The sequence below is a fragment of the Hyla sarda genome, chromosome 3 (assembly GCF_029499605.1).
Source record: "Hyla sarda isolate aHylSar1 chromosome 3, aHylSar1.hap1, whole genome shotgun sequence".
In the NCBI taxonomy this organism is placed as follows: Eukaryota; Metazoa; Chordata; class Amphibia; order Anura; family Hylidae; genus Hyla; species Hyla sarda.
Genome location: NC_079191.1, coordinates 22,170,761 through 22,196,629, shown reverse-complemented (window position 1 = coordinate 22,196,629; position 25,869 = coordinate 22,170,761). Strand labels below are relative to the sequence as shown.

At 43.1% G+C, this 25,869-nt stretch overlaps 1 protein-coding gene across 2 annotated transcripts in view; it reads right to left on the bottom strand.

The window, feature by feature from the left end:
• Positions 1 to 24,932, bottom strand: part of SPATS1 (spermatogenesis associated serine rich 1) — a 70,620-nt gene extending 45,688 nt beyond the window's left edge. For both annotated transcript variants that reach the window (XR_008890898.1, XM_056563859.1), the window contains exons 1-6: positions 24,813 to 24,932; positions 23,053 to 23,182; positions 19,911 to 20,035; positions 17,682 to 17,846; positions 11,966 to 12,083; positions 4,432 to 4,494 (exon numbers count right to left, since the gene is read on the bottom strand). Coding sequence is in view for 1 of the 2 variants with exons in the window: in XM_056563859.1 (XP_056419834.1) it covers positions 4,432 to 4,494; positions 11,966 to 12,083; positions 17,682 to 17,846; positions 19,911 to 20,035; positions 23,053 to 23,182; positions 24,813 to 24,852 (641 nt within the window). In the remaining variant the exon portion in view is untranslated. The remainder of the gene's footprint in view (positions 1 to 4,431; positions 4,495 to 11,965; positions 12,084 to 17,681; positions 17,847 to 19,910; positions 20,036 to 23,052; positions 23,183 to 24,812) is intronic.
• Positions 24,933 to 25,869: the final 937 nt, after the last annotated feature.

Genomic DNA, 25,869 nt, shown 5'->3' with positions numbered 1-25,869 from the left:
TGGTCTTGCTGCGGCGGTAGCAACCAGGTCGTATCCACCGGTAACGGCTCAACCTCGCTGACTGCTGAGAAGACGTGGGACAGAAGGACTAGACAGAGGTGAGGTCAGACGTAGCAGAAGGTCAGGGCAGGCGGCAAGGTTCGTAGTCAATGGTAACGGCAGAAGGTCTGGAAACACTGGTATGGCAATCACAGGAAACGCTTTCACTGGCACAATGGCAACAAGATCCGGCAAAGCAGTGAAGGGGAAGTGAGGTTATAAAGGCGTGGAGCAGGTGGAAGCTAATTACACTGATTGGGCCAGGCACCAATTAGTGGTGCACTGGCCCTTTAAATCTTAGAGAGCTGGCGCGCGCGCGCCCTAGAGAGCGGAGCCGCGCACGACAGGACGTGACAGCCGGGGACCGGGACAGGTAAGTGGATTGGGATGCGATCCGCGAGCGGGCGCGTCCCACTATTCGAATCGCATCCCCGTCGGCAGTGTCAGTGCAGCGCTCCCGGTCAGCCGGTCTGACCGGGGCACTGCAGAGAGGAGAACGCCGCAAGCGCTCCGGGGAGGAGCAGGGACCCCAAGTGCTCGGTGTAACAGTGACGATAACAGATTCTCTTTTGCTTTTCAGTTTAGCCCTGTGGCAGTAGAGATTAAAAAATCAATTCTGAACAATTGGTTTCTGCTGCAGGGAGATTCTGATTTAGCTCCACTTACTAAAAATAGGCCTTTGATCACATTTAAGAGAGGAAAAAACCTCAGGGACGTCCTAGTCAAAAACAAATTTATGGAGAAAAACGAAGAAAAAAACTGGCTACCTATTTCCATCTCCCATGGCAACCATCGCTGTGGCACATGTAATTGGTGTAATTTTATCTGCACCGATAAACACATGGTGTTAGGAGGTGAAACAGTTAAATTTAAAGACCCCATCTGTTGTAGAACATCCTATGTGGTATATGGCATCAAATGCCAGCGCCACAGATTTTATATAGGATGTACTATTCTCCCCCTGAACATACGGTTCAGGGAACATGTACATTCATTAGAAACCCGTAAAGGCTCTCCCCGGTTAATTAATCATGTTTGGGATACACATAACGGTGATCCAAGATGCCTGCATTTTTTTGGGCATAGAACGGGTGAAAGCAGTAGAGGGGATTGAAAGAAGAAAATATCTATTACAGCGGGAGGCTAGGTGGATCCTGCGTACCAATGCAGAGGGGGACTAGGAATGAATGACAGGTTAGACTTAAGTGTATTCATTTAAGCGTACTCTTTTGTAGACATTATATGACTTTACTACTCCTGTTTGTTAGTAACATGTAGCAATAATAGTTTACTATTAAGATATTTGTGTTTTTAAATTGTTTTTAAATCACTGTCTTTGTAAACACCTCACCTCACCTACGTCACGGGTTTGTGAGGACATATCCGCCCTGACAGATGAGGTAGGAGTGGTCTGAAGAAACGCTGTGTAGGCGTGAAATGGCTATAACCTCCTGCTGGCGTACGAGCTTTTAACCTGCACGTTGTGACACTTTGCTCTGAATAAAGGAAATTTGGTTCACCGCCTTTCTGATGTGTGCCGTCCTCTCCTTCGTGGCTATCTTGATCTGCATATGCCTTGTCTTTTTTGTATGATATCATATCAAGCGTAGGGTCGCATATTTGAGCAGGCATATTTTTTGTATACATAATACTCAATGTTGACAAACTGCCATAAAGTGCCAAAATAATACCTCAAAGTACCATTCAAATAATACCACCATATACAGTGGTCCCTCAAGTTAAAATATGAATTGGTTCCAGGACGACCATTGTATGTTGAAACCATTGTATGTTGAGACCATAACTCTATGGAAATTTGGTAATTGGTTCTGAAGCCACCAAAATGTCATCCAAAAATAGTGAGGATTAAACAAAAATAAGTAGATAATCTATATAGATAAATAAAGTCCTTTCATATAAAAGTAATAAAGATCTGCTGGGAGCTGTAATCACTGTCTATGTAGAGGACAGGAGCTTCTTCAGGGTCCTGTACAGAACACGCAATTTCCTAAAAAATCAACATGGAGCCGCCTTCATCTGGTGTCAAAAAAGAGCAGCTAACCCTGGTACAGGTAAAGAGTACAGAACATGTAATACCTCCCTGTACTGTAGGGGGCGCTACCAGACAGGAATTCAGTGCAAACACTTCAGTAATACAGGGGTTTTACCAGTAAATGTCCATTCTGATTGCTCCGTTCTTCCGGCCATTGACACGTTTCACAGATCTGGACTGTCTGTATCATTGTAAGTTGTGTCTGGTTTCAAGTTACAATGGTCCAGAAAAGACTATTGTATGTGGAAACTATTGTATGTTGAGGCCATTGTAAGTTGAGGGATCACTGTACTCCAAATAATATGTAATAAGCAAGTACCGTATATACTCGAGTATAAGCTGACCCGAATATAAGCCGAGGCCCCTAATTTCACCCCAAAATCCCAGGAAAAGTTATTGACTCGAGTATAAGCCTAGGGTGGGAAATACATCATCCCCCCATGTAATCATCCAGACCCCCGTCATTAACACCCTCATCATCATCACCCTGTCATCATCCCCCTTCATCATCACCACCTGTCATCATCCCCCCTTCATCATCACCGCCTGTCATCATCCCCTTGTCATCATCCCACACCCACCCTTCATCATCCCCTTGTCATCATCCCACACACACCCCCTTCATCATCCCCTTGTCATCATCCCACACCCCCCCTTCATCATCCCCTTGTCATCATCCCACCCCCCCTTCATCATCCCCTTGTCATCATCCCACACACCCCCTTCATCATCCCTTTGTCATCATCCCCACCCCCTTCATCATCCCATTGTCATCATCCCACCCCCCCTTCATCATCCCCCTGTCATCATCCCACACACCCCCTTAATCATCCCCTTGTTATCATCCCACATCCCCCTTCATCATCCCCTTGTCATCATCCCACACCCCCCCCTTCATCATCCCCTTGTCATCATGACCACATGTCCCCACTTTCATCATCACCACTTGTCAATGTCTGATACAGTGGTCTTCAACCTGCGCACCTCCAGATGTTTCAAAACTACAACTCCCAGCAAGCCCGGGCAGCCATCGGCTGTCCGGGCTTGCTGGGAGTTGTAGTTTTGAAACCTCTGGAGGTCCGCAGGTTGAAGACCACTGCGGCCTTCGACATCCTCCAGCCCCCCCCCTCTCACCCCCTTTAGTTCTGTACTCACCTCCGCTCGGCGGGACGTTAGGGTGCGCTGGTACGGTGCTGCAGGACTGTCCGGTGGGGAGGTCGTCCGGTGGGATAGTGGTTCCGGGCTGTCCATCTTCACCTCTTCACCTCTTCTCCGCGCTTCAGGCCCGGAATAGAGGTTTTGCCTTGACGACCACACAGAGGGACGTTGGTAATGAACGTCCCTCTGCGTCGTCGTCAAGGCAACGTGACTATTCCGGGGCCGGGCAGCCCGGAACCACTATCCCACCTGACGACCTCCCCACTGGACAGTCCTGCAGCACCGGACCATCGCACCCTAACGTCCCGCCGAGCGGAGGTGAGTACAGAACTAAAGGGGGTGAGAGGGGGGGTGGCCGGATGATGTCGAAGGCCGCAGTGGTCTTCGACCTGCGGACCTCCAGAGGTTTCAAAACTACAACTCACTTGCTGGGAGTTGGAGTTTTGAAACTTCTGGAGGTCCGCAGGTTAAAGACCACTGAGGGCGGAGAGTTCACTCGAGTATAAGCCGAAGTAGGTGTTCTCAGCACGAAAAATCGTGCTGAAAAACTCGGCTTATACTCGAGTATATACGGTAACACGCCCATAAAATGTCCACATAATCCTGCCATGAAGTTCTTACATAATTCTGCAGTAAAATTCCTGAATAATACCACCATACATTGCAGAATAGTAACAAATGATTTAACCTTGCACCTAGGGTTCCCCTTTTTTAGTAAAATTGGGCTGTGGCCAAATGACCAATTGCCATCACCAGGCATACTCTGCCCCTGGACAACATATCTCCTGTCCAAAGGATCCCAGTGGACAGAACTCCTGTGATCTCCGAGCCGACACCCCGGTGCTCAGATCATAATGTTCAGAACGCTGGCTTCAGGCGGCCGTGGTCAATACATTACGCCACGCCCCCTCCATTCATGTCTATAGGGGGGCGTGATAACCATCATGCCCCCTCCTATAGACATGAATGGAGGAGGCGGGATGTCACGCCGCCAGAAGCTAGCATTCTGAACAATATGATCAGAACGCCGGGGTGCCAGCCCGGAGATCGTGGTGGGTTCCCAGTGGCGGGACCCCCGCGATCAGACATCTAATCCTCTATCCTTTGGCTTAAAAGGGCGGAGTACCCCTTTAAGCCATAACCGGCGATACGGTATAGATATAAATTGTCTTGATACTTACCCTGGTTTCTTGGGTAATTTTTGTAGAGGAATGAAAGTATCGGCTTTAACCTTGAAGGATTCCCTGCAACATAACAACATAATAGACATATAAAAATAATATATGGTAATTGTAATTATTATGATTAGTTTTAATAACGCTTCTACCAATAATAAAAATGATGGACAGCATTAGCTGTGAAATTATTTATTTTACTTTTCATTATGATAATAATAATATTAATGATTTCATTACCCCGGCCAGCAATACTTCTATTACTACTGTTGATAATAATACTAGTAAAGATTTTGCAACTACAAATAAAAGTTATAATTAACCCATAATAATAATTCATTGCCATCATTACTGCTATCACTACCCTGACTGATGCTATTATTATGAGTTATTATTACTTACAGTCATACACACCGATCAGCTGTAACTATGAACCCGCTGACAAATGAAGTAAAAAATCTTCATTATTTTGTGACAACGCTTCTATCATAGAGAGTAGTGTTGCTCACGAATATTCGCAATTCGAATATTATTCGCGAATATCGCATATTCGCGAATTCGCGAATTTCGCGAATATAGCGCTATATATTCGTAATTACGAATATTCGTTTTTTTTTTTTTTTTTTTTTTTTTTTTTTTCTTCACAGTACACATCACAGTGATCACCCCTCTCTGCTTCCAGCTTGTGTGGTGTAAAGAAGGCTGTAATACTACTGTGTGAGACTGGCGTGAAAAAGTTCGCATATGCGAAAATTAGCATATGCTAAGTTTCGCATATGCGAATTTTCGTGTATGTTATTTTTGTGTATGCTAATTTTCGCATATGGTACTTTTCGCATATGCGAATGTTTTCCATATGCGAAAATAAAACGGGAATATAACGAATATGCGAATATTCGCGAATATATGACGAATATTCGTCCATATATTCGCGAATATTCGCGAATTCGAATATGGCCTATGCCGCTCAACACTAATAGAGAGCGATATACTGGTGAATAGACAGTTCTTGGTTGGTATGTTAGGGCACCTATATCTGAACCCACTGATAATGATGGGACTAGCCAACAGTCTCATGTATATGGGTTCCTCTTAACTCCCCCCGACATAGTATGTTATGGGACATGAAGGGAAAGAAGGATCGGCCATGTTGGATTCTGCGGTGCTAAGAAAGATAAGCCACCAGTAGGGGTGTTTGACAGCAGCTTTTCCTTCATCTCTCCATTCAGAACACACAAATGCTTGGGCAAGCTATAAGTTCATGTGTATGGAGGGATCAGGCAAGATAGCTTTAAGCTAATATGGGTACCTATCTTACCTGCAAGAAAGGAAAAAATGGGCAAGCGTAAGGATCGGAATGACTTTGACAAGAGCCAAACTGTGATGTGTAGATGACTGGGTCAGAACATCTCCAAAATGGCCTGTCTTGTGGGGTGTTTCATGCCTGCAGTGGATAGTACCTACCAAAAGTTCTTGGTGATTGGGACAAGGCCATTGATGTGTTGGGGTGAAGCCTAGCCCATCTGGTCCAATCCCACAAAAGAGCTGTTGTAGAGTAAACTTCACAGCTACTGTGTACAGGGCCTTGTAGACCCACTAAAGCGCCCGTGCTGACCCGGTCTACTGCCAAAAGTGTCCACAATGAGCACAGGAGCATCAATACTGGAGAATGGAGCAATGGAAGAAAGCGCAGACATAGATTGGCTCACTGTGGTGCAATATGTTTTTGGGGCACAATACCTTCTGTGATGTGTTCAGCCACACAGCACTAAGTAAGAGTCTTAAAAGTCTTAACTAACTAAGAGATGAGTGTATGCAGACTGACCATTGTTTAGTCTTAGGGTATGTTTACATTGAGTAATGTGAACGGAAATTCCGCTTGCAGAGATTCCATCTGGCGGCTGCCGCCAAAGTACTTCGGCGGTAGGACAGCGTGACCCTGCGCCATCACCATTGACGGCAATGCAGGGCTCGCGGACATCCGCACAAAGAATGTTCTTCCTTTGCACCGATCAATTTTTCAGTCTGAATGGGTCTTGTGGAAGAGCCATTCACACTGATTTTAATATTCCCTGCGCGGAATTCCACTTGTGGAATTCCGATCGCGCAATTATCTGGGAATTACACAGGAATTGCCCAGTGTGAACATACCCTTATTCTCCTTTGGCTAAGATGAGGCTACTTTGAGCTGAAACTTAAGCTCGCTACCTTCACAGTGTGGACTGGAGGCGATTTTATGGGTCAATCTCTGTACAGTGCTGTGATCACTCTGGCCTAGGTGTAGGTATGTCTAACAGGAGCAGAGCTCCAACAAAAGTCAGACCTAAACTGTTAGTACAGTGTGATGGGCGATGTTCTGCTGGACACTTAAAGGGGTACTCCACTGGCCAACATTCAGAACTAAATGTTCCGTACGCTATTTTCACACTGCGGGGCGTCACGCCCCCTCCCATAGGTTTGCATTGAGGGGGCATGGTCAACCCCTGGAGTGCGAAAACATCGTTCGGAACATTTAGTTCCAAACTCTGGCCAGTGGAGTACCCCTTTAAGATCCTGGCATCATGTGGATGTTAGTGTGACAAGTTCCACCTACATATCCATTGTACAGACCAAGTCTCCCCTTCATAACAGTGGGACCCCCTAATTGCAGTGGCCTCAGCAGGATAATGCAAAACATTATTCAGAAACATTATTCAGAAATGAGGAACATTACAAAGAGATCAAGGTGGGGATTCGGCCTCCAGATTCCCCAGATCTCCTCTGATCAATCATCTGTAGGATGTGCTGGAAAAACAAGTCTGATCCATGGAGGCTGCATCTCAACTTACAGGATCGGCTGCTGATACCATGGGACACCTTACAGGTCTATGGAGTCCAGGCCTCAGACACAATATTAGGCAGGTGGGTTTAATGATGTTTATCGGAGGTATAGCCATTTGCCTTTGTCATCATTGAATGGGGTATGGGGTTCTTTTTTCTTCAATATTCACCGATGTGACACAACGCAGAAGAGACCTGTATACAAATACCTTTCCTTTTGGATTCTTGCCCAAACGTTTGGGCTCATAAAACTCCTGCACTGTTAGCATCTCCCTAATAACAATGCCGGAGCAGAGGCGACACAAAATTATTGCTGACTCAGGTGGATCGCTCCTTGTTTACATTGCTGGATGAGTCGAGCAGCTGCAGGTTGCGTAATGCTTGAGACAGCAAAAATCGTGCAAGTTACTTAGTTTAGTTGCTCAAAATCCTGGAAAACTTTTCTGAGACAAGTCAGTGCCCAGTGATCACAGGTTACGGAGAGCTGGATTCTGACTGGTCCCTATGGGAATTGTTTTCCTTCTTGACATTTTGATACGTAGGATCCAGTATATACATTAACCCCTTAAGGACCGGGGCTTTTTCCATTTTTGCATTTTCGTTTTTTGTTCCTTGCCTTTAAAAAATCATAACTCTTTCAATTTTGCACCTAAAAATTATGATTGCTTATTTTTTGCGCCACCAATTCTACTTTGTAATGACGTCAGTCATTTTGCCCAAAAATCTACGGTGAAACGGAAAAAAAAATCATTGTGCAACAAAATTGAAAAAAACCTGCCGTTTTGTAACTTTTGGGGGCTTCCGTTTCTACGTAGTAAATTTTTCGGTAAAAATGACACCTTATCTTTATTCTGTAGGTCCATACAATTAAAATGATACCCTACTTATATAGATTTGATTTTGTCGTACTTCTGGAAAAAATGATAACTACATGCAGGAAAATTAATACATTGAAAATTGTCATCTTCTGACCCCTATAACTTTTTTATTTTTCAGTTTATGGGGCGGTTTGAGGGCTAATTTTTTGCGCCGTGATCTGAAGTTTTTAACGGTACCATTCTTGCATTGATAGGACTTATTGATCACTTTTTATTCATTTTTAAATTATATAAAAAGTGACCAAAAATGCACTATTTTGGACTTTGGAATTTTTTTGCGCGCACGCCATTGACCGAGCGGTTTAATTAATGATATATTTTTATAATTCGGACATTTCCGCACGCGGTGATACCACATATGTTTATTTTTATTTACACTGTGTTTTTTTTTTATGGGAAAAGGGGGGTGATTCAAACTTTTAATAGGGGAGGGGTTAAATGATATTCAATCACTTTTTTTTTCACTTTTTTTTGCAGTGTTATAGCTCCCATAGGGACCTATAACACTGCACACACTGATCATTGCTATACCATAGGGACCTATAACACTGCACACACTGATCTCTTATACTGATCATTGTTATCCCATAGGGACCTATAACACTGCACACACTGATCTCTTATACTGATTATTGTTATCCCATAGGGACCTATAACACTGCACACACTGATCATTGCTATCGCATAGGGACCTATAACACTGCACACACTGATCTCTTATACTGATCATTGTTATCCCATAGGGACCTATAACACTGCACACACTGATCTTTATCATTGATCACTGGTTTCTCATAGGAAACCAGTGATCGATGATTCTACCGCTTGACTGCTCATGCCTGGATCTCAGGCACTGAGCAGTCATTCGGCGATCGGACAGCGAGGAGGCAGGTAGGGGCCCTCCCGCTGTCCTGTAAGCTGTTCGGGATGCCGCGATTTCGCCGGCATCCCGGCATGGTTTCACCGGCATGGTTTCACTTTCGCTTTTAGCCGCGCGACTCAGCTCTGAGCGCGTGGCTATAGGGTTAATAGCGCGCGGCGCCGCGATCGGCGCTGCGCGCTATTAGCGGCGGATCCCGGCTTCACTATGACGCCGGGCCCACCGTGATATGATGCCGGGTTACCGTGTAACCCCGCGTTATATCACGGGAGCAGGACCAAGGACGTACCGGTACGTCCTTGGTCCTTAAGGGGTTAAAGGGGTTATCCAGGAAAAAAAACTTTTTTATATATCAACCGGCTCCAGAAAGTTAAACAGATTTGTAAATGTCTTCTATTAAAACATCTTAATCCTTTCAGTACTTATGAGCTGCTGAAGTTGAGTTGTTCTTTTCTGTCTAAGTGCTCTCTTATAACACCTGTCTCGGGAACTGTCCAGAGTAGAAGCAAATTCCCATAGCAAACCTCTTCTACTCTGTGCAGTTCCCGGGACAAGCAGAGATGTCAGCAGAGAGCACTGCTGCCAGACAGAAAAGAGCAACTCAACTTCAGCAACTCATAATTATCGGAAGGATTACGATTTATTAATAGATGTCATTTACAAATCTGTTTAACTTTCTGGAGCCAGTTGATATAAAAAAAAAAAAAGTTTTTGCCTGGAATACCCCTTTAACATGGTGGACTGATAGCTAAGTGACCTTGTCAAAACATTGACAGAGGTAACAGATACACCCCAGCATTGGTGTCTGGAGAGGCTGAGAGATACCTATAGCAGGGTTGACTATGGATTGGGTTAATGTGGGGTTGGACATTCCTTGGATTTTTGTGTGTTTTTTTTGGACATTTTGGGGGGCAGTACCTAGTTGTCCATTTTGTTCCGGTGGGGGTAATGATGTCATGGCCAAGCCCCTCGTGACCTCACACAATGCCCCCTCAATGCAAGTCTATAGCCCCATAGACTTGCATTGAGGGGGCGTGACGTGACCTCACAAGGGGACATGGCCATAACATCACGACCCCCACTGCCCACACCCAGCGTTCTTAATGAACGCCGGGTGCTGCACAGAGATTGTGGGGGTCCCAGCTGCAGGCACCCCGCGATCAGGCATCTTATCCCCTTTCCTTTGAATAGGGGATAAGGTGTCTAGGGGAGGAGTACCCCTTTAAATGTCTTGGAGTCCTGTTTGCCTCTATGATATTACAAATAACACATTGTAGCAGGTGGCCCTGGAATTTAGCATTAAAACCGTGATCCCAAGTTCAAAAGGTATTCCCCTATGTACAGAATAGGTATATAGGTAGTTGAGTGTCCGAGAGCTGGGACCTCCACTGAGGATAAAAATAAAGGGTAATTGCTTCTCAAGTTTCCCACACGCCTGCCTGATCACAGGGGTCAAGTCCTGGAATGAAAAACTGTGGGAACTCACCCAAGATTTCCAGTCAAGGGCTGGTCCTGCAGGAACAGTGTTCCTGCTGTGTAAAAAGTGCAGGAAATCCGTTCCCATGCATTCCTGTAGGGCTTGAGCCCTGCTTATTAACCACTCTATTCACCATCTATAGGACTTCTGAACATAGCTTCTGAAGGCCTGCATTTTGCAATGTTTGGAAGTCCCATACGGAATGGATGTAAGGTGATGGAGCTTGTGCACTGCAACTCCATTTACTCAGACGACAATTAACCTCCATTCTCCTGGTCAGTGGGGGGGTCCCAGATACGGACTTAGGCTGGGTTCACACCACATTTTTGCAATACAGTTCTCGTATACGTTTTCAATTTGAAAACAGTATATGAAACAATATTGAAAACCGTATGCATTGACTCTCCATTGAAAACCGTATGCATTGACTCTCCATTGAAAACCGTATGCCAAAAGATGCATCCGGTTGTGTCCGTTTTGCATCCTGTAAGGTTTTGTCAGTTTTTTTTCCCGTACCCAAAACCATAGCCAACCACAGTTTTTGGTCCGGGTGAAAAACCGTATTGAAACATAAAATTTTTTTTTAACATGGGAGTCAATGGGAACTGCACAGAACCGTATGTGCGTACGGTTCCATCCAGTTTTCACCATACGTTTTTTTACTTTGCACAGTTTTTTTCTTGAAAAATCAATCAAGTGAAACTTTATTCATAATGAAATGAAAAGTTAAAAACGTATATGGAAAAGGACATCATTTTTAAAACCGTTTACGGTTTGTACACACGTTTTCATACAGTTTAGTCAGGTTTTGAGGAATCAGTTTTTTATCAAAAACCTGATGCGGGAACTGTATTGCAAAAACGTGGTGTGAACCCAGCCTTATCAGGTCTGCTAGCTTTGGACAGGAGATAACTATAACTCTTCGAATAACCCCTTTGAGGCTCAAGAGTTTCTAGTTAAAGGGGTGTTCCCATCTGGGACATTTATGACATATCCACAGTGTGTCCTAGATGTGGGTCCCACCTCTGGGACCCCCACCTATTTCTTTATCTAGGGCTTCCTGGCCCCCTCCAATGTTTGTGGCCACCAGAGGAGGTCGGGGAGCCAAAACCAGGCAAAGCTGGTAAAGTATGCATTTTGCTTAAGTCCCTATGATGTTAATGGGATTGGCATGAATGGCTTTGCCCCATAACCTACGCTGTTTATGTAACTCCAGGGGCTCATGGGGCTTCACCGTTTCCACAACTATTAAAGTCCATGGGCGTTACACCAAGTGTGTGGATTGATCAATGAAGACTAGATTAGACCTTCGAGCTGATGTTAGATAGTGATCTAGTTTTGGTTCAATAGAAACCAAAGCTCCTGGGAATTGAAGCCGTAAAACAACCACCAAAGAGCCGCAGCATTATATCCATCTGAAATGCAGATTAGAACAAGATTTTTAGATCACAAAATTGTCGCCTGCTTAAAAATACCAGGACACACCTAAAATTTACCACCGGAAGTGTAGAGCCAAGTCTGTGGAAACCAGCGCTGTATTCTACTGTGTGGTAAGGTTTGTCTCCCGGATGAGCTTCAGGGATTCCGTTTCGGGGATCGAAAACTAGAAAGCAATAAAGAAAAGGAACACTTTAAAAAAAAATTCTATTTTGTAAGTAACGTGAAAAATGTATCTGATTGTCCACACAATGCAGCTCTCCAGAGCAGTCTATGGGGTGAACATGACACTCTGGTTGGTTGTAATGGGGCAACAAGACCAGTATGAGATAACAGAAAACAGAGGGGTTGCCCCTCCCCCATCTTCCCCAGTATCCTTAACAGCAAATTTCTCCGTAGTAGCATTGTAGTAGGAGAGGTTGGACACTATCTCCAATAGGTGGCACTAGAGGGTAACAACTACTTTGCATATTTTTTCCCAGTGCACCTTGCATGGCTTTTAAGATTCCAAATGCCTTCTGATTCTTTCCTCAAGGAGAAAAATCACTGTGGGGCCCCTTTATTCTATGTACACCACTGGTCCTTAAAGGGGTACTCCTTCTCTAGACATCTTATCCCCTGTCCAAAGGATAGCGGATAAGATGTCTGATCACAGGGGGTCCCTCTGCTGCACCAGGCTTTCATTTAGAGTCCAGTGCAGTGCTGTAGGTTCGTGATGTCACAGCCACGCCCCCTCAATGAAAGTCTATGGGAGGGCCATGACGCCCGTCACATCCCCTCCCATAGACTTGCATTGAGGGGGCATGGCCATGATGTCATGAGCCGCTGGGGACCCCCACAATCTTGGCTGCAGCACCCCAGACATCCGGTGCACGGAGCGAACTTCGCTCCGTGTCGGTTCGCTCCATGATGGACTGGCAATGCAAACTGGGGAAGGCTCATAGCCTTTTTGCACAGATTATTGGCTGATGGGAATGTATGCATGCTTATGGCCAGGATCGGGGTTTGTGGTTACTAATTTTTGGGTTAAATGTTGAACCTTTGGAGTTACTGCAGCAACCTCATGACTACCTCCTTAGTGAGCACCCTGAGAACTCACGGCAGCACTGAAGGACAGCTGAAAGCTAAATCTTGGTGGATCAATAACATAGAATATAGTCCCAGACCCTCATGAAGAACTGTTTAAGAACTACGGGGTAAGTTAAGCAAAGTTCAAATACTGTGCTCACACTATGTCTTGCAGTGTCCGTCAGGGGTATAAATTGGGAGAAATCCCTGAATACCTTTGATAAATGCTACTCAAAAATATGTATACAGTGTGGTATACTTTTTACTGGACACCTCGGTATATAATAAGTATATTGCACTATTCCATACAGTAGTTAGAGAGTACCTGTCATGATCTTGTAAAATGTTATAATCCTCCCAGGTCACTGCCCCCATCATGATAAACCACCCCCTGCCTTTATTTTTATTATTTTTTAGTTTTCTACCTTGATATTGTTCTGTAATTTTCTGCTCAGTCTCAGTAAGATTCACAGACTGGGAAGGGGCGTTCCCCAGCAGGTGTGACATCATCTGAAGCCATACAGAGAGAACTTCCTCCCTCACTCTGCTACACACAGCCCAGAGCAGTTCAGTGTGAGATGAGCTATGATTGGATAAGGCTGCACACACCACCCTCAGCATTTCCTGATTTTGGACTTCTGCCAGGCCTGCAGGAGTCTAAAGTCTGTGCCATAAATGTGGGGAAATGTGCTCTGGACAAGTAGGGAGTCACCTAGTGGCAGCTTTTTTAAACACAAATAGAACCTAGTAAATTAAATTTTTTTTAAAACAAAATACATTAGAAATATTTTTTTTTTCAATAGCAGAAATTAATTTCGTTCAGGGTGCCCATTTAATAGTCCACTTTTTTTTTATTCTCTGTGGATTCTCTTAATATATATATATGCCTGGAGCTTTTACGGCCCTTTACCACAAACAGAACCAAAAAGTGCCTAACTGTGCTGCCCTGTGTGTTTAAAGGGGTACTCTGGTGGAAACCTTTTTTTTTTTTAAATCAACTGGTGCCAGAAAGTTAAACAGATTTGTAAATTTCTTCTATTAAAACATCTTTATCCTTCCACTACCTATTAGCGACTGTATATTACAGAGAAAGTTAATTTCTTTTTGGATCTCTTTTTTTTTTCTTTCTGACCACAGTGCTCTCTGCTGACACCTCTGTCCGTATCAGGAACTGTCAAGAGCAGCATAGGTTTGCTATGAAGATTTCCTCCTGCTCTGGACAGTTCCGAATACGGACAGAGGTGTCAGCAGAGGGCACCGTGGACAGAAAAAAAAATTAATCGAAAAAGAAAAGAACTTTGTCTGTAGTATATAGCAGCTGTTAAGTACTGGAAGGATAAAGATTTTTTTAATAGAAGTAATTTACAAATCTGCTTAACTTTCTGGCACTTTCAGTGTCCCGTAACCTCGGCAGATTGACAATGTAAGTCTATGGGCTCATCCAAAGCTCACTTTACTCCCTGACCCTTCTCATGATCTGTTGGGGTCTGAACGCTTTTGACAGTGTTTCCCAACCTATGTGCCTCCAGCTGTTACAAAACTACAACTCCCAGCATGCCCGGACAGCCAAAGGCTGTCCGGGCATGCTGGGAGTTGTAGTTTTTCAACAGATGGAGGCACACTGGTTAAGAGACACCGCAATAAATGATCCCATTGACTGAAAGCTAAAGTTTTCGAAACATTATGTTGCACCTGTCTGAAGAAAAACATGTTCTTGCTCATTCGGGGAGGGGGTTGGGGTAAGTGGGCAAAGAGTAGTACTCCATGGTGGTTCCCATTCTATGACCTCCATATGTTCTATTAGGGTGCATGTTTGCACGTTATAAACTATGAACCCTTCATGTGTTTACACTTTGTAACCCAAGTTAGTATGTATATGTGAAGGGGTTGTAGGGATTAAAGGGGCACTCCGGTTGAAAACTTTTTTTTTTTAATCAACTGGTGCAAGTAAGTTAAACAGATTTGTAAATTACTTCTATTAAAAATGTTAATCCTTCCAGTAGTTATTAGCTACTGAATACTACAGAGGAAATTCTTTTCTTTTTGGAACACAGAGCTCTCTGCTGACATCATGACCACAGTGCTCTCTGCTGACATCTCTGTCCATTTTAAGAACTGTCCAAAGCAGGAGAAAATCCCCGTAGCAAACATATGCTGCTCTGGACAGTTCCAGAAATGGACAGAGATGTCAGCAGAGAGCACTGGGGTCATGATGTCAGCAGAGAGCTCTGTGTTCCAAAAAGAAAAGAATTTCCTCTGAAATATTCAGCAGCTAATAAGTACTGGAAGGATTAAGATTTTTTAATAGAAGTAATTTACAAATCTGTTTAACTTTCTGGCATCAGTTGATTTAAAAAAAAAAAAAAAAAAAAGTTTTGCACCGGAGTATCCCTTTAACACTCTGTAGGGCCCAATGCCTGTTTATGTTGGTACAAAGTTTGGGGGCTACAGATGTATCAGTCGTCACTGGTCCCAGGACCCCTGTGTGACACAGCAAACACAAGTATAATAAATGGCTCATAGTAGGTGGGGGGGGGGGGGGGGGTCCTATAAATGGTTTCGCACCTTGAGCACCAAACTAAAGAGGTCTTCTACACAAAGACATTCCTTCCTGGGACCCCCTTACATTTAAACTTGTATCTAATCTCATCCTGTACTATTGAATTTGCTGTCTTCCTGACTTGTATAGTAATCCTATTCTTTGCAGCATTTTGATGGCTGAGGGTGTTTATTTGTCTGCCGCTGTTTTCCTCTATTTTTTTTTGCTGGCTCATTGAATTCTCCAGTTATAAAAAGAAGCAAGAAATATTCATTACTGGAAGAAGAGCGCGAGGAGCCTCGGATAAAGGTTATTGGATATTCTCATGAAGTATGGACATCATTTACTAAAAGCTAAGCTCAGGCTCCCTCTTCTGGATGAGGTATGGAACTGCATGCCAGGAATATTACACTAATGGCACAATAATGACAACTTGGCGGGTGTGTCTGAGACAATACCTAAAAATGATATTTGTAAAATGTAGCAAAAAGAAAATATTTTTCCCCCCGAATATATACAGTATGGGTAGCTGAATAAATTTTTGTGACAAAGCTAAGAACAACAAAGATGGAAAGATATGAGATAGATAAATAAATATGAGATAGATAGATATAAGATGGATAGATAGATAGCAACAGAAGAATACAGCAGCACACTGCCAGCACAAAGATATAGGTGAAACATGAATATGCAGTTAAAACATGGAGAGCTATACAGCTATGGTGTAATAGATGCAAATGTGAAACTATGAGATAGTGAGGCACTTATCTCGCAAATTTGTCTCCGCCGTGTGTCAGATCGGGTCCATAGTGGTAGGCTGCCCTGGGTAAAATACCCACCTCCATAAGCCTACCACTATGGACCCGATCTGACACACGTCGCAGACGGGGACCTCGTGGTGACTCCCCCAATTATCTGGGGGTTTGGGCGAATAATAGCCCGATGTGTGTGACATTTGTGCGTGGAGCCGGGATCACTGCCTTGATTGCATTACATCTTTATTACTTAAGCCCTATATCTATGGCTATATTTTTATTTTACCTTAACATTTTTCATTATTATTTTTTTTATTTTTTCATTTTATTATTATTTTATTATATTATTATTATTTTTATTTACTATTTATGTTCATTTCTTTTTATTTATTTTTTATCTATTTTTTATCTGTATTAAAAAATTTTTTTATTTATCCTTTGTTTCATTTACACTACACACTTTCACTTTATCACTCTTTATGTCTTACTCACATGTTTTATTCACATACACACATTTTCATTTATTTGTTTATTCACCCACACTATTCATTTTATTCATACACCTAGACCATACATATACTGCCTGTGATCGGGCGCGCGCCTTTGTTGCGGCGCGCCTGCGGTCGCACGGCTTATTTCAATACATGTTCAGACCGTGCGGCCACGGCTGTGCTCTGATTCGTGCCCTCGGCTGGACACGTCTCGGATCGCGCCGTTTGACTGCCCGGTCTTCCCTTACGCATCATGGCAGCGCTGACATCTCCTCCTTGTGCGCATCCGCAGACTAGGGAGCGGTCACGTGGCGCCCAGGTCATGTGACGTGGGATGGTCGCCTGGCCGCTCCTAGCATTCTGCGCGCACGGAGATGTACACCACATACTCAGACTCTACTCTTACCTATAGCAACGACGGCTTTACACATAGAGACAGGTATGATGAGTGCGACCACCTTGCCCCCGCCTTGTTTACTAATCATTTGATTCACCAGCTGTAATTATTGTTAAAATGTCATTTTTTACAATATGTGTAGCTTTTTCATATGTACTTTAATTTTAATATATCACTGGGCACTTGTGCAATATTGCCATTATAGTGGTTGAAGCGACCCTATATCTTAAATGCACCTTTTGTAATTTATTTTCACTTATTGATGTATCACTAATTTGATTGTTGTGTTTGCTCATTTACATATAAATACTCTGTATGGTCACTATTTTGTTGCTTGAAAAAGGCTGCACTGGCAGCTGAAACGTCGCTCGCTTGTATTACCATGGAATAAACCACTGTTTTTTGGCACTTGAACTATTTTTGTGTGCTGCGGCATCCTTCCTAGATAGATAGATAGATGATAGATAGATAGATAGATAGATAGATAGATAGATAGATAGATAAACTGATTTACCTTTCTTCTTTATTCCAGTGCTCTTTGGTAGTGTGTGAACATGTGTGCCCACCCGGCTGCCTCTATGAACACCGCCAATGATACATCTCTTCCCGGTATGGTAAGTAAAGTCACAGCCAAAGTTGGGATAAAAACTCCATTCAGCTCCATCATTTAGGCTGCTGCCTGCAAGAATTACAAGTCATGGATTTTGTTGTACGTTGTTCTAGGTATGTAGTTATTTTGACATATGACAGTCAGCTCATTGCATTTGCAGCATGAGTCCCCAGAAGTTACAGCTGACTGCAGAAATGAGTAGTAGAAGAGGGTGCGTTCTCAGTGTCCCGTGGCCTTGGCAGCCTCATAATGTAAGTCTACCGCATCATCCATGGCTTGCTTTTTTCCCTGATCCCTCTCATGATTTGTCGGGGGCTGAACACTTTTACTTGCCCCTTGGGCAGGGTTTCGCAACCAGTTTGCCTCCAGCTGTTGCAAATCTACAACTCCCAGCATGCCCGGACAGCCTTCGGCTGTCTGGGCATGCTGGGAGTTGTAGTTTTACAACAGAAGGAGGCACACTGGTTAGGAGACACCGCAATAAATAATACCATTGAATTAAATCTTAGGCTTTTAAAATGTTATGGAACTGACCCAGCATCATTTATAAAAAAAAAAAAAAAAAAAAAATGGATTACCCCTTCAATTATTTTTATATCCCATCCATATTCCTAGAAACATAGAAACATAGAATGTGTCGGCAGATAAGAACCATTTGGCCCATCTAGTCTGCCCAATAATCTGAATCCTATGAATAGTCCCTGGCCCTATCTTATATGAAGGATAGTCTTATGCTTATCCCTATCTTATATGAAGGATAGCCTTATGCTTATCCCATGCATGTTTAACCCCTTAAGGACCGGGGTTTTTTCCGTTTTTGCATTTTCGTTTTTTGCTCCTTGCCTTTAAAAAATCATAACTCTTTCAATTTTGCACCTAAAAATCCATATGATGGCTTATTTTTTGAGCCACCAATTCTACTTTGTAATGACGTCAGTCATTTTGCCCAAAAATCTACGGTGAAATGGAAAAAAAATCATTGTGCGACAAATTTGAAAAAAAAACACAGTTTTGTAACTTCCGTTTCTACATAGTACATTTTTCGGTAAAAATGACATCTTATCTTTATTCTGTAGGTCCATACAATTAAAATGATACCCTACTTATATAGGTTTGATTTTGTCGTACTTCTGAAAATGAATACGTTTAAAATTGTCATCTTCTAACCCCTATAACTTTTTTATTTTTCCGTCTATGGGGCGGTATGAGGGCTCATTTTTTGCGCCGTGATCTGAAGTTTCTAACGGTACCATTTTTGCATTGATAGGACTTATTGATCACTTTTTATTCATTTTTAAATGATATAAAAAGTGACCAAAAATGCCCTATTTTGGACTTTGGAATTTTTTTGCGCGTACGCCATTGACCGAGCGGTTTAATTAAAAATATATATTTTTATAATTCGGACATTTCCGCACGCGGTGATACCATATATGTTTATTTTTATTTTTATTTACACTGTGTTTTTTTTTTTTTTATGGGAAAAGGGGGGTGATTCAAACTTTTAATAGGGGAGGGGTTAAATGATATTCATTCACTTTTTTTTCACTTTTTTTTTGCAGTGTTATAGCTCCCATAGGGACCTATAACACTGCACACACTGATCATTGTTATCCCATAGGGACCTATAACACTGCACACACTGATCTTTATCATTGATCACTGGTTTCTCATAGGAAACCAGTGATCGATGATTCTGCCGCTTGACTGCTCATGCCTGGATCTCAGGCACTGAGCAGTCATTCGGCGATCGGACAGCGAGGAGGCAGGTAGGGGCCCTCCCGCTGTCCTGTAAGCTGTTTGGGATGACGCGATTTCACCGCGGCTATCCCGAACAGCCCACTGAGTTAACCGGCAGCTTTTACTTTCGCTCAGAGCTGAGCCGCGTGGCTAAAGAGTTAATAGCTATTAGCGGCGGGTCCCGGCTTCACTATGACGCCAGGACCGCCGTGATATGATGCGGGGTTACAGTGTAACCCCGCGTTGTATCACGGGAGCAGGACAAAGGACGTACCTGTATGTCCTTGGTCCTTAAAGGGTTAAACTCCTTCACTGTATTTGCAGCGACCATTTCTGCAGGAAGGCTATTCCATGCATCCATTCCTCCCCGATACACATTATAACCAGGCTCACCGGGATATGATCGCTGGATTCTTATGTACTCTGGGAATTGTGCGTCCTTTATATGAGGCAGTGGGGCTTCTGAATATCGAGGTGAGGGCAGCCATCGTACACAAGGCTTCCAGTCTAAATCGCAGCTGTGGGGGGAAGAATGAGAAATGATGAATTATACACTCAATATGCACATGACTCTCTCATGGCTCTGCCTTCCATGTTGCTGTCTGTGTCCCATCTACAGTGTGCTACAGAGATCATTAATGTCCTATGTAAAGAGCCCAGGAGTGCAGTGATATAGTAGGTGAGTCCAACCTCAACACTGTCAATCTGCTATGTGGTATGAGCATCTAGTGTGTTCTATGAGATGCAGCTTGACAGTGCTTCCCCTGCTTCCTGTTTTTAAAAGCTGACAGGGAAAAAAAAACTATAACAAGGAAACAAGCTGAAGATGCATCACATAGGATTGCACAGGCACCCTGCAAAATTAGTTATGGGACAAAAGTTCTATGCTAATGATATATTACTTGCAACACTTAGGCTGCATCCATTGGGGGATGGGAAAACTGGGGGCTCCATATCCCAGCTGGACCCTGCCCTCCCGGAGTCAGATAGTGACTCCGGTCTGCTTCTTTTTGGCCCGTATCCAGTTTTCTGGCCGGACTGAAAACCGCAGCATACCACAGTTTTAAATCCGATTTTCCCATCCCCCAGCTGGATCCTGTCCCCGTATGGACGAAACATAGTGTGAATGCAGCCTAAGATAGGACTGAAAATCTGAGGTATTATAGGAAATGAAGACTGCCTTAGAAGTGCCATATCAAAGGGGAAAAAGATGTCCGACAACCCATAAATGGATTATCATCCAAAAAATGCAGAAAAAAAGCTACTAATCGATAAATATTATTGTCGAATAGCCTATGCTTCAATATATAGGCTATAAAAAAACAGAAGAAAAATTAAGTACTTCTTTAAAAACTACATCCATCTTAATAAAAAAATACAAATAATTATTTTGGGTATAAATAACCACGTATTATGTATATAATTAAAGCAATTATGTCCTTAATCATTGGCCTCAATGGTGTTTTCCTTCATGTTCGGTATGTGACGGCAAAGGTCGGTGAATAGTTAAACATATAACATCACATGACCAATATCTCTTCATCCCTGCAGGCTTGGTCGGCACCATCAGGGGAGTCATGGGGAGTGAAGTGAGTTATTTTTACTTCTATGTCATGGCAATTCCAGCTCTTAGCCAATTTTCAAAAAATACCAGACAGCCCCTATAATAGGGCACCTTCCTGTGGGTCTAAGGTAATGAAGAGGTAAATTGTCAGAACTCTGGTGGTCAAATGCAGGAAAAGGGTTACTCACTACAGAAGAATCTCCCAATAGCGGACACTCACGGGGAATAAAAAGTGTCCGCTATTGCGAGATGTCCCCTATTGGGAAAAAAGGCTCAAAAACCTTTCTAAATGTCTGAATACTTTAATGTACTCACTATAGAGTGTAATTACCTTTAAAACATGATAAAAAGAAATATTAAAGTACAATCTCCCAGTGACGTTTAATCACCCCTTACTTCCCCCGTCATTTTATCCACCCTTCATACCATGTGCCACCTTATGCCTTGTGCAAAATTATCCCCCCCCCCCTTACTCCCTGTGTCACATAATTTCCCCTTGATCCCCCTGTGCCATTTCATTCCCCTATTATTACCCTCTGTGTAAGTTCATCACCCCCCTCTTTATGAAGGGAGATAAGGGTCATGAAATTGCACAGAGGGGGATCAAGAGGAAATGATGGGGCACAGGGGGTAAAAGTGGGTGGTGATTTGCTACAGGGGGAATAAAATGGCATGGGGGGGGATCAGGGAAGAAGGGGGGTGAATGATGTAGCCGGTGGATGTACAGAAGCATGAGACCACTGAGGCCTTCTGCTTCTGTGCTGGGGCTGCTGAAGGCGGCTGCATTGGGGGTCTGGGCCCTCTGGAAGTCTGGGCCCCTTACTGGGGTATTGGCTGTACCCCCTGATGGCGACCCTGTGTACAAGGTAGGGCCGGCACATACGCCTGGTTGTCCCCTATTCGGAGTGTTTTGTCCCCTATTGGGAGTGTTTTGTCCCCTATTGGGAGTGTTTTGTCCCCTATTGGGAGTGTTGTGTCCCCTATTGGGAGTGTTTTGTCCACTATTGTCCCCTATTGGGAGTGTTTTGTCCCCTATTGGGAGTGTTTTGTCCACTATTGTCCCCTATTGGGAGTGTTTTGTCCCCCATTGGGAGTGTTTTGTCCCCTATTGTGTGTGTCCGCATCCACTATTTGGAATGTCCCCTATTGAGAGGGTGCAAATACATTAAGTCTTATGGGGAGGTGTCCTCTATTGGGAGGTGTCCACTAAGCAAGATTTCACTGTATATCCTTGGTGGTCTAGGGAAGGGAATGTTACCGGGCATACCCATTGTGATCTAAGACAGTAATAGGTTAGTAGGGTATTTCCTAGGTTAATGGGTGGATCTATGGCAGTAAGAAGTTTCTTAGGCATACTTTTGGTGGTCAGGGAAGGGATGTATAGAGGCATTTGTTTGGTAGTCTATAACATGGAATTGGTCAACAGGTACATCCTTGGTGGTCTAGGGGTGACGAGGCAGTAAACAACAATTCATACCCTTGTTAGTCTACGGTAGGTAAGGGGTTGATAGGCAGTTTCCCCTATGGTTCCACAGATCCTCTATGGTCCTGTTTTCTTATTTTTAAGGAAAATCTGTTATCTCTTGCTAATCTGTCTCCAATACAGAATGACCAAATATTTTCCCCTGCTTCCCCATCCCCCCTTCCTGATTCACCCCCCCCCTTACTTGCCCACATATTTCTTTGCTGAGTGCATGCATGGCTATCTGCTCCATCGGTTCCCCTATGAATCTCCCCCATGTAGTATGGAAATGGAACCGCCTGAGGCAAGATGCTCAGCTTGCCTCATGGCTGGTGCTGCTCTGCCCATGCATAGTCTAATCCTACATTCATACTTCCTTCCACATGAAGTATGACCACATGATCAGACTGCAAAAGTAAGAAGTTGGGGGACAAAAAAAATCAAGCTAAATAAGTGACATGGATGAAGTTTAAAAAAAATTTACATAAAAAAAATAAGTCTAAACTTACTTGGGATAGGTTTGGACATTGTGGTGAATAATTGGGAAAAAACTAATTTTTTCCTGTTCTTCTTCAATATTACTATGGCATTCATTTTCTTTGAAGTGGCAGCCATGATGTAGCACATTATTACAATTTTCTAAAATACATGTAAATAAATAAAAATGCATTATTATTTTCATTAGTATTATTGTTATTATTATTATTAACACCATTTTTTAATTATTGTTATTATTATCATCATCACCATTATTATTGTTATTATTATTATATTATTGTTAATTAAATTCAGAATTAAACTACCAGATCCCGAACGGACGCCATTCAAGTAAATGGGGTCCATTGGGACCTGGCAGTGTCCGTTGTGTTACGACCCACTTTAGGGGGTTAGTTTGGCTCCAAAAAAAAAAAGTTATGGGGCCCGTGCATTGACACATCTAATGTATTTGCTAAACACGGGCACAGTGATCATGTGACTGAGCCTTAAATTGACTGATGGACAAGATATATATATTATTTCTTGTTGTAGTTTGATGTTTCTTGTACCATATGTGTGCTCATAAGATACAAATCTGTTTTCTTGGTAGCCAAGATATCCAATCCTTGGTAAATTTTAAAATGCCGAAGTTTGAATACACTATTTATGCCAAGTCGGCTGCTCAGGATCTTCCGAAAAATTGCAAAATTAGCACAACAAAAGATATATATAAAAAATCTGGCAGACAAAGCAATTTAAGATAAGAAAACTAAATGATGGCCGACCAATACTAGGAGACGTATTTAACCTAGAAAGGTGTCTTTTTTTTGGCTTGAAAACATCATTGATCTCAAAGTTCATTGGTTTGTTAAAGGGGTACTCTGCTGCTCAGTGTTTGGAACAAACCCCCCACATGACATCACGCCCCGCCCCCTCAATGCAAGTCTATGGGACGGGGCGTGACAGGCGTCACGCCCCCTCCCATAGACTTGCATTGATGGGGCGGGGCGTGATGACATGAGGAGGTGGGGCTATGACATCACGAGCTCCCGACATAGGCTCCAGCATTCGGAACAGTTTGTTCCAAAAGCTGAGCAGCTGAGTACCCCTTTAAGAGAAAGAATTTGTCTGGGATCCAAACATTTGGATTAAAACGAATTTAGGTGCGAGCGTTCGTCCTATTTCTGTATATAGGGGGAACAACAAGATCGACAATAGAGATAATAGAAAAATTCTATCTAGTTTTATTTCATTGTACAAATTTAATCTATCTATTTATCTAGAACAAATAAATATGTCCCACAGCACTCCAATTCAGGTGAAGTAATGTGTAGTTTATTTCCTCATATAGAAAGGTGCAATGTTTCGACCGTCTGCGCGGTCTTTATCAAGCATACATAGTGACACAATGTACCCATATTTACGTGAAACACTTCCCACATCCAATTAATAAGCAATTAGTACAATTATATATAGAATATATTTATATACAGTGAAAGATGTTGATATAGACGTGTAATATAAATGATCCCTCAACTTACAATGGCCTCAACATACAATAGTTTCCACAAATAATGGTCTTTTCTGGACCATTGTAACTTAAAACCAGAATCAACATACAAGTTACGGACAGTACAGATCTGTGAAACGTGTCAATGGCCGGAAGAACTGACCAACCAGAATGGGCATTTTACTGGTAAAACCCCTGTATTCTTAAAGTGCATGTACTGAATTCCTGTCTGGTAGCGCCCCCTACACTACAGGGAGGTATTACATGTTCTGTACTCTTTACCTGTGCCAGGGATAGCTGCTTCAGGTGGGGACGGCTCCATTTTCCTTTTTTTTTTTTGGACACTGTGGGGAGATTTATCAAAACCTGTCCAGAGGAAAAGTTGTCCAGTTGCCCATAGCAACCAATCAGATCACTTCTTTCATTTTTAACAAGGCCTCTGCAAAATGAAAGAAGCCATCTGATTGGTTGCTATGGGCAACTGGGCAACTTGTCCTTTGTACGGTTTTAGATAAATCTCTCCCTGTGTGTACAGGACCCTGAAGAAGCTCCTGTCCTCTACATACAGTGATTACAGCTCCCAGCAGATCTTTATTACTTTTATATGTAAGGATTTACTTTATCTGTATTAGTTGTCTATTCATTTTTCTTTCATTCTCACTTTTTCCTATTTTTGGATGACCTTTTTGTGGCTTCAGAACCAATTACCAGGTTTTCATAGAGTTATGGGGGGGGGGGGATTTATCAAAACCAGAGGAAAAGTTGCTAGGTTGCCCATAGCAACCAATCAGATCGCTTCCTTCATTTTTAAAGAGGCCTGTGAAAAATGAAAGAAGCGATCTGATTGGTTGCTATGGGCAACTCAGCAACTTTTCCTCTGGACAGGTTTTGATAAGACTCCCACATGGTCTCTATATACAATGGTTTCAACATACAATGGCCGTCCTGGAACCGATAAATATTGTAACTTGAGGGACCACTGTATATGTGTTACCATACAGTGTTCAGTGTTAATAAGTGTAATCACAATACACGTGAAGGGTTAAAAACGAAACAAGGAGGAGGGGGTTTTGATCAGACACTCACCACATGGAAAACTGCCATGGTAAGGCTGGGTTCACACCACATTTTGTTAAATACGGCTCCCGTACACGGCTGGGAGGAGGGGGGCGGGGCTTAATTGCGGCGCCCGCACTCAGCCGTATTCGGGAACCATATTTAATGTATGTCTATGAGCTGACCGGAGTGAACCGCAGCCTCCGGTCGGCTTCGTTTTCGGCCGTATGCGGTTTCCCGACCGCAGGCAAAAAACGTGGTCGACCACGTTTTTGCCTGCGGT